Here is a 10,305-nt window from a genome sequence, read left to right on the forward strand (position 1 = left end):
ATTACATCAATCCAGTGTGTAACTGGTACTTATTTCTGTGACCTCCAAAAAGGGTGGAATTCGAACCCAGGACGTAAAGACAGATGAAACGCCGCTAAGCATTTTGCCCGGCGTGCTAACGACTCTGCCAGCTTGGCACCTTAATAATAATAATAATACTAATAATAATAATAATAATAATAATAATAATAATAATAATAATAATAATAGTAATCTTTTTAATTTAGGCACAAAGCCACCAGTTTTGTAGGAAGTGGTTAGTCATCAATACCAGAGGCCCTCTTGTTTGACTTGTACAATATTTTATTATTAAAGTAATTTATCTGTACATATGTGTGTATGTAACTATATATGTATATATAATAATACAAATGATATATGAGCATATGCATGTTTACATACATACCTACATCTACATGTGTATATAGATGCATATCCGGGTACAGGACGTCAAAAAAACGTGGACAAAAAAGGAACGGGAACACGAACAAAGCACAAAAAATGGACTATATATATATATTTATACACACACGCACATTAATTATTGGTTGTTATTAACACTCTGAAAAAAGAAATTATAAGATATCTTGAACAGTATGCTGAATTCTATATACAATTTCACTCTCTTTCTAGTCTAAAAGTTGCTTTTTACAGTAATAATAATGATAATGCTTTCTAAATTTGGCTGATGGTCACAGAATTTAGGTGGTGGTGGTGGTGGGGTGGGGCAGTGTCTTTAATATCCCCCTCTACTTAACAATTACCCCTATTAGTCCCTGGTTGATCAAAGGCAAGGCAAGACCTTAGCAGAGTGAAGTAGAATAATTTTCAAATTATTAAAAAATTTTTGCAAAAAGCCAGCAATTTTAGGGAGAAGGATGGGGTCAATAAAACACAGTACCAGTCAGGTACTGGGGTTAATAACATCAGACCCCAGTATTTGACTGGTGCATTATTTTATTGATGAAAGACGAAGTTGAACTCAGAAGAAATGCTGCCAACCATTTTGTTTAATCATCATCGTAATAAATGTTGGTTTCAAATTTTGGCACAAGGCCTGCAGTTTGAAGAAGAGGTGGTTAATTGGTTTCATGAACCCCAGTGTTGGTATTAATTATATTGACCCCTGACCCCTGCTCCCAAAGGATGAAAGGCAGTCAAGCTCAGCAGAAATTGAATTCAGACAGTAAAGGCAGATAAAATGCCACCAAGAATTTTATTTCTAGCAAGGCAAAAAACGATTCTGGATTACCAATACTGACCAATATTGACCAGTATATAAAATCTGCATCTACACAGAATGTGTCCTTATCTTACAAGGACAAGATATTTTATGGAGATAGGAGCCATTTTAGAATATCTCCTCATACATTTAATGGGAGAGAGTTCTAGATTGATTTTTGAAGAGTGAGACAAAGTAGGATGTATTTGGTGGAAAGAAACAAGTCATTTCTCACATACCAGCAAAATACAACAAATTGACTTTCCAAAGATCCTGGTAACATTTTGTTATTCTGCTCATCATCTTTTCATCAACATTGCAAAAGCTGTTAAAATCTAAAACATTTACTGTTGGCACCATAAGAATGTTATAAACTTCTTTTTAACTATTATTATTTACATTATTTATATTCAACAGATATTTGTCTTCATCTTGTTTGTTGTTAACACAACGTTCCAGCTGGTATACCCTCCAGCCTTCTTCAGGTGTCTTGGGAAAAGTTTGAACGTGGGATTTCATTCCTAAGGTACAAACAAGATGAGGATAAATATCCATTGAATGTAAATAATGCACATAATTCCTCATCTCTTAAACATAGAACTCTATTTTTTTTATTTTGAACAGTGGCTCTCTAAATATAAAGCTATAATTAATAGCAAATAACTATTGGGTTTGAAAATCTTACAGATGTGGGTTGTGTCCCACAGGCAACCTTTGGCTTTTCTTGACCAAAGCGTCTTTTTAACCCAATATCTACATGCTATTATTTATAGCTTAATGAAGGTGGCGGCAACTGACAGAATCATTACTGTGCCAGGCAAAATGCTTAGAGGTAATTCTTCCAGCTCTAAGTTCAAATGCCACGGAGATCGACTTTACCTTTTGTCCTTTTGGGGTCGGTAAAATAACAACTACTCAAGCACTTGGGTTGACATAATCAATTTTCTCTCCCCTCAAAATTGCTGGCCTTGTACCAAAATGAGAAAGAATCATTTATAGCTTTGTGCTTAGAGATCCACTCTTCCAAGAGAGAATTTAATATTTCAATGTTAGCAAATCATCGAGCTGGCGGAAACGGTAGCATGCCGGGCGAATTGCTTACTGGTACTTCGTCTGTCTTTACGTTCTGAGTTCAATTTCCACCAAGGTCGACTTTACCTTACATCCTTTCGGGGTCGATAAATTAAATACCAGTTGCAGACTGGGGTCGCTCTAATCAACTGGCCTCCTCCTCCAAAAAATTTCAGGCCTTGTGCCTAGAGTAGAAAAGAATATTTCAATGTTAGCAATCCTTTGTCTTAAAGTGAAAGCATTTCGGTACTTCTGCCAACATTACAAGATCTCTCTCATTTCCACAGTTACATTTCTTAATGGAGTTTTTATCTTTGTTTTACTTGTTTCTCTCCACCACCACCCTCCTCTTTTATTCACACTCTTTATTCTTAGTTTGTGTTAAAGTGTGAGGAATCTTTCTTACATTCCATTTAGATAAGGCGCTAGTTATATATACCACCACAGATCATGTCATGTGAAGGGGTGGGAACCCACTGACAAACTGCTGCTGGCTGTTGTCTCATCTCAGATTCACCTGAGTCTTGGATCGGTTCAGTCAGATTTTGGAAAGTCACAAGACACTAGGAAGTTGTTAAAGCCATCCTAATCAGCTTTTCACTAACCAAATAATTAGTGATGTTGGAGCCTCAAATATTTAGTTTTTTTGTTGTTTTATTTTTTTTATTTTCACTGAATTAGTTTTGATGTTTTTGTTGGGTAACCAACTCTACCCCCACATCCGTCTGTCTTGCTGCAGTCTATATCACCGTTGTGACATACGTACATCTCAAAAGATTCAACAACCCAAATAATGTTAGGGGCTCTTTATAAAGAACCCCTAACATGTTATTCAGAGTTAGAAGTTAGGTATTGTATCTAATTGGGACCCTATTCTTGATCTCCCCACCTACATAATGTAACATTAATGTCCTAAGATTTTCAAGGACTATAAAAACGTGCAGTTCTCATCTGCTTTGAAGTCAACAAACTGATAAAGGTGAATTACTGACTGAATAAGTCATAACAGCAACAAACCTGCAGAAGCTGCAATAAATAAGTTCCGTAAGGTTGTTCAATTTTAAAAGGGTTTTTAAATATTGTATAATTTTATTGGTTGAAAACTGTGTCTTCGATTTTTACATACCAGTTTTTGACAACTTTCTCAGCATTTATGGCGTGGAAAAACGGGCGTTAAATGACAATGATGTTTGCAGTCAGCCCCTGTGTCCTAGTAGTAGTAGTAGCAGCAGTATTTAACTCTTATTACCAACTAACCAGGTTAATCTCTACTTCAGTTTCAAATCATTTCGTATTAATTTAATTAAGACGAGTGTGTGTGTGTGTGTATACATAAAACCCGCTTTTTTTTTTGTTACTTGTAACAGAACAAAGAGTAATTGAAGGCTTCTTTCTGGAGAACGAGGATGATGTAGTGGTTTTCATACCGTTTCTCTGTCATTTATTACTGTGAAGTAACACGATCGCCTTTAAAGGGAGACAGGTAAATAAACGTGTATGAATCTCCGTAAAGTGGATCAACGTGGGAGCCTCTCACTCGGTCTGCTAGAAATAGCAGCCAAACTCAATTCACATCCAGCTGGTACAGGAAAGAACGCAGGATATGACACTCCTAAGTGCACTGTGCCTAGGGAAAAGTCGGGATGGTCGTTGGATGGAAGATATTTGATCAATAGATCTACTACCATCACATCTGACCTGGTGTTTTAAATAATATAAGTCGACGTGTCCGTCCGCCGTCTCATTGCAGATGTCGAAACCACGGTCCGGTTTCTATTCCGTTACCAATTTTTACATTCATTCGCATTTATAATTGCTTCTTTGAACGTAATGAAGCTCACCACTTCACGTATGCAGTTTAACACAAGGCGTTAATTACGGTTTCGAAAGAAGCAATTATCTCCGGCTGGTGATGCAAGGGCGATAACTCTTCTCAGTCCTAAGTTGCAGCAATATTTTGCCAAGCTCACCACCAGCTGGTCGAAAATAATATTTGTAGTTTAATAATAAAACTCATTGTCTTCGTTATTATCGTTATTAGCATTGTGTATTTAAATTTCAATAATTATCAAAGATTTGTTTTGTGATTAATCATCAATAAACAATGGTTCTCAGTCATTATATCGGTGTTTCCTACAAGAAAACGCTGTTTTCATGATGGCTGGGCTACTGCTGGTGTTGTTCTACATTTTAGGTGTTCCCATCAGAATTTTAGGTTTATTGTCTTTTATTTATTTTATTTTTTTAAATGAGTGTTAACAAGGGAATCTTGTATGATTCGAAATTATTTGGTCATTCTATTTATTGTCTTTTTTTTCTTTGAATTTTTACAAGATGTTTTTTTCTTTTTTTTTCATTATTCTCCTTTCTCTGATAACATACAAAACTCTATTAGCTGCCTTTTTTTTTTTAATATTTTTTGACTGATTTTGTTAACAAATATCTGATGTATATTGGTAGCTGCATAGCACTGGCAGCATGGCTAGGACTGTTTCTAGAGGGAGTTTTGTTTTCTATTCTCATGTGGCTGGTTGGTCATTGAGTGTTCTACCATTTAGACAGACATATTTCAGCTGATGCTAGAACAGGGATTCAAGCGGACAAATAAAATGATGGCTGTAAATGTCAAGAAATTTAAACCTTTTTTACATTCTTTTTTTTTTTTACATTCTTTAATAATGTAAATTGTTGTGTGAGCTTTATTCCCATTAAAAATTATGCATTCCCATCATACAGAATGTATTGTACAGTTTTAATCTGTTTGTTTCTATGAAGCTGCTTTACTAAATATCAACATAAAAAAATATTATGTTCTTCCAGAATTTGTGTCGAATAAAAATGTGATGCTTTTTATTTATTTATTCATTTTATTTATTCTATTTTTATTTTTTCCTTTCTTTTCAGAACCGTCAAAGTTTGTGTGTGGTACCTGCAAGACGACAGTGAATTCTGCTTGGTCACTTGTACAACATGTGCAAAGCATTCATGGCATGAAGATTTATTTACCAGCATCAGAGCTTTCTGTACAACTTTCCAATCTATCAACTCCATCTCCTAAGGCACCATCAGACCATGTGATGACTCCTCCGACTCCCAACACTGCTGATGCTTTGCCACACCCTCCTCACCCCTTCATGTTCCGCATGCCATTTGATCGCCAACACCAACTGCCACCAGGTCCAGCGCTCAGTCCGTTTAACCGTCCTCCAACGGGTCCGGATTTCCGCTTGGACCTGTTAAATGATCCGTTTCATTCAAGGTCTGTCCAGGGCCTTTCTAATATTTCATCAGCATTTGATGTACCGCCGCCATTTCCGGCCCCATTCAGTGACCGACCGCGGATCATGGAAACAATAGACTTTTACTCACAGCGTCTTCGACAATTGGCATCAACACAGACACCCCCTTTACGTAAACCTACACCCCCATTTTCACAGACTCCTTCAACATTTACATCGATAACGCCAACACCATCGCATTCTCAAGATTCTTTACCAAAGAATTTAAGCCCTGCAAGTAAATTAAAATCTTGTGAGTTTTGTGGGAAATGTTTCCGATTTCAAAGTAATCTAATCGTACATCGAAGATCTCACACCGGAGAGAAGCCATTTAAATGTCCCATATGTCCACATGCATGTACACAAGCTAGTAAACTAAAACGACATATGAAAACTCACTTAAACAAGTCGCCCCTCAGTAGTATGTCTCAGACTTCAAACATATCTAATGCCTCTGAAGGCAGTGTGCCATCCAGTAGCAGCACACCGGACTCCAACAAACATATGATAAAACATAACGATTCTAATATTGACTTAGACAACGAAGAGGAAAACGAAGAGGAGGAAGAGGAAGAGCTTGAAGAGGAGTTAGAGGAGGACGACGATCTTGAAGGGATGGAGACTGTTCACAATGGGTCTCCCGATCCTTTAGATTGTCATGTAAGTAAAAATAGAGACGATCACTCTTCTCAGGAGCGCAGAACTCCGAACGAGAGGTCGAAGGATCTAAGCCACATGCCCGGCGCTGGAGAGAAGTCTTTGCTGAGTGAGGTGATGGAAAACACTGGTCTCAATAACATTCAGCAATATAACGAGGCGTTCCAGCAGGCGTTGGCTGAAAACATCCACAACAAGGATAGCACAAAAGTTGAAGAAGATGGTTCGGAGGGCACCGAGAATGGTGATCGAGACATAAAGTCTGAAGACACAGATGTGTCGTACACTAGTCAGGAAAAACCTGAACCACTAGATTGCAGTGAATCGCCCTACACAAAACGAATTAAGACTGAACCACTGGAAATAGTAAATAGTATGGAATCTATATATTCTAATATGTGGTTACCTAGTAGTCACCACCAAGAGTATTTTTTATCTGGTCTATCTGCAAGGCTTAGTGACCCTAATCACAACAGTTTCAATTCTCCATCAGAAAGTGCCTTGAAGCCAAATCTGACTTCGCACCCTAAAGCCGGCCCTAGTTCTAATAGTACCCCCAGTAATGGTGGTCCAATATCAAATCGGAAAGACCGGCGGAATGATACCTGTGAATTTTGTGGGAAAGTTTTCAAGAACTGCAGCAATTTAACGGTGCATCGAAGAAGTCATACTGGTGAGAAGCCATATAAATGTGAGTTGTGCAGCTATGCGTGTGCACAGTCGAGTAAGCTGACTAGACACATGAAGACGCACGGCCGTATTGGGAAGGATGTGTACAGGTGTAAGTTCTGTAGCATGCCCTTTTCTGTGCCGAGCACTTTGGAGAAACATATGCGCAAGTGTGTCGAGAACCGGCAAGTACGAGCAGTTCAGGAGACTGACACAGATACAAACAGCACTACTACATCTACATTATAGTTTTTTTTTTTTTTCTTCTGTTTTTTTTTTTTTTTCTCCAAATGACTACTTGATGTTCAAACGTTTATTATTAAAAAAATATGAACAAAATTATAAAGTCTAATATGAGAAATACAAACAAGGAGCGAAAAATTGCAAAAACATAAATAATACGAAATACTAATCAAATTCTACATTGTTATTAATTTTCTACTTTTTATATCTCTGAGACTAGTTTTGAGCTGAGAAGAAATAAAGGGAAGGAATTTGGAAAGTTTTTCTGTCGCAAAACTCATTAAAATAATCTTTGGAAAAGAAAAAAAATCATAGTTTGTATTTAAAAAAAATGTTTTCAAAAACATAACAAATTTATTTTCGATTTTGAAAGAAGTTTCCCCTTACCCCTACCCCAACACACACATACAAACACACATTCTCTCTCTGTCTCTCTCTCTCTCTCTCTTTATTTTACATTGTTTCTCTTATTTGCACACGTATATACATGTGTGTAGTGTGTATAAATATATATATATATAGATGTGTGTATTTATATATACACACACACACTCACACACACACACACGCACACGAATGTTAATCATTTGTATGCATATATGTTAAGCAATGTATTTGCACATGTATACATACATATGTGTGTGTGTGTGTGTGTATCTTATTATATGTATATATGTATGTATATAAACACACACAAACACACAATGTTAGTTGGGTGTATGTAATTGTTAAATGGTTATACACAAGTATACATACATGTGTATGTATATATATATATTTTTATACATATACACATACATATATATATATACAAACACACACACACACACACACACACACACACACACACATATATATATACACAATGTTAGTTGTGTTTAGGTAATGTTAACTAACAATTAAAATTTTACTTAAGACAAAAATAATCAACTTCTCTCTCTCTTTCAATACAATGCTGTCATGTATGTATGTTTGTAAACATATCTATACATCTTTGTATAGATATGTGCATATATCTATATATATATGCATGCATACAAGTATACTTATGTCAGTGGCTATTGTTTTTGGTATATCAAATAAATACTAACTTTTATTCTGCATATTCTTCAGAAAACCTCAACATTCTCATTGGTACTCTCAGATACTCTTAGCTAAAGCTCTTTCATAAACAAAACTCGTTATATAGGGAAATAATTATAATAACAAACATGAATAGTTAGTTGGCACTTCGAATGTAAAATGTAATTAATTTCTTTTGATAACTTATACACATATTTGTATGTATGTGTGTGTATGTATACATGAATGTGTGTGTGCATGTAGCATTATATGCATGTGTGTAATTATATATTTATATACATATATGTGTGTATGTATTATATATATATATAAATATATATATATATATATATGTATGGAATATATGTGAATATTTGTATATATTTGATATTTACATATATATTTATGTATGTATTTATATATATATTTCTATGTATGTATATTTTTATATTTATATACAAATATTCATACACACATATACATATATATAATATATATAAATATATATATATATACACACATTCATATATTTTACACACACACATGTGTGTATGTGTGTGTGTATATATACATATATATATATATATATATATATTTATATATAATCATATCATGTAGACATGAAGATTATCCAGATATGCAAGCATGTCTTCTACAACATCTAGTTGGTATATACACCCACACATCACACCCTTTTATAACTTCACAAATATATACACTCTGTTGCAATATTACCTATTAATTTAAAGTTTTATTTTGTTAATATTTCTGAGGGTGGGGCACCTCCCCCTCCACTTAAGGAATCTTCTATATTCTAAGTACTGCTGATTATGTTACTGTTAAAAGCTCTTAGCATTCATTATATCCATCTTCACATACACACACACACGCACATATATATATATATATATATATATATATATATATATATATATTTATATATAATCATATCATGTAGACATGAAGATTATCCAGATATGCAAGCATGTCTTCTACAACATCTAGTTGGTATATACACCCACACATCACACCCTTTTATAACTTCACAAATATATACACTCTGTTGCAATATTACCTATTAATTTAAAGTTTTATTTTGTTAATATTTCTGAGGGTGGGGCACCTCCCCCTCCACTTAAGGAATCTTCTATATTCTAAGTACTGCTGATTATGTTACTGTTAAAAGCTCTTAGCATTCATTATATCCATCTTCACATACACACACACACGCACATATATATATATATATATATATATATATATATATATATGTATGTGTGTATATATATATATATATATACACACACACACACATGCACACTCTCACTCACTATATATGCATACAGCTACACACACACTCAGACATGCTCAAAAGCATACATGCTCACACTCACATGCGCACACATGCATGCACATGCACTCATGCTGTGCATTGTGCATATGTATGTATATGCGCTGTGTTTATGTGTATGTACTTAGGTGCATGAATTTAGGTGTGTATGTGTACACACCACACACACACACACACACATACGTGTGTATATACATATATATATATGTGTGTATATATATTTATATGTGTGTGCGTGTGTGCATATGTATGTATATTTGTGTGTCTCCTAAAAAGCTCCTTCTTTTAAAATATTCATCATTGGCTGTTCCTAGTTCTGATTACACTCCCCCCTTTATCATTGGGGCTGTTTCTTGGAAATTTTCCTAGCAACTTCTCTGGTAGACTGCCATCCAGTAGTAATTCCTGTGTGAACGATTGTCAAACGGATACTGGTTGGCCATTTCTACTTCAAGGTTGTTCTAAGCATTGTACTTTACAGGGTTATCAAACTCAAAAGAAGAAAACTTTAAAAAAAAAAAAAAAAAAAAAACCAACACCAACAAAAAAAATAAACCAACAACAAAAAAAACGAATGGAAAGAATACGATTTTTTTTGTTGAAATTTTTTTTTTTTTTATTTATTTTGATATTTTTCTAAAGCATGTGTTGTCTCTCTGACTGAAGAATACCAATAAAGTCAGCATCCTCATCTTTCTTCCCCATCATCCCATCCTAAGAAATCTGAGGTAGATTAACTAACTATATATATA

The 10,305-nt window shown here is 34.8% G+C and overlaps 1 protein-coding gene across 1 annotated transcript in view; it reads left to right on the forward strand.

Annotated features, from left to right (window-relative positions):
- The window catches only part of LOC106871651 (B-cell lymphoma/leukemia 11A), a 283,917-nt gene extending 274,807 nt beyond the window's left edge, over nucleotides 1–9,110 (forward strand). Inside the window, exon 3 of the mRNA XM_052971922.1 lies at nucleotides 5,198–9,110. Within this exon, the coding sequence (XP_052827882.1) occupies nucleotides 5,198–7,146 (1,949 nt within the window). The 3' untranslated portion in view covers nucleotides 7,147–9,110. The remainder of the gene's footprint in view (nucleotides 1–5,197) is intronic.
- The last annotated feature ends 1,195 nt before the right edge of the window (nucleotides 9,111–10,305 follow it).

The sequence above is a fragment of the Octopus bimaculoides genome, chromosome 11 (assembly GCF_001194135.2).
Source record: "Octopus bimaculoides isolate UCB-OBI-ISO-001 chromosome 11, ASM119413v2, whole genome shotgun sequence".
Lineage (NCBI taxonomy): Eukaryota > Metazoa > Mollusca > Cephalopoda > Octopoda > Octopodidae > Octopus > Octopus bimaculoides.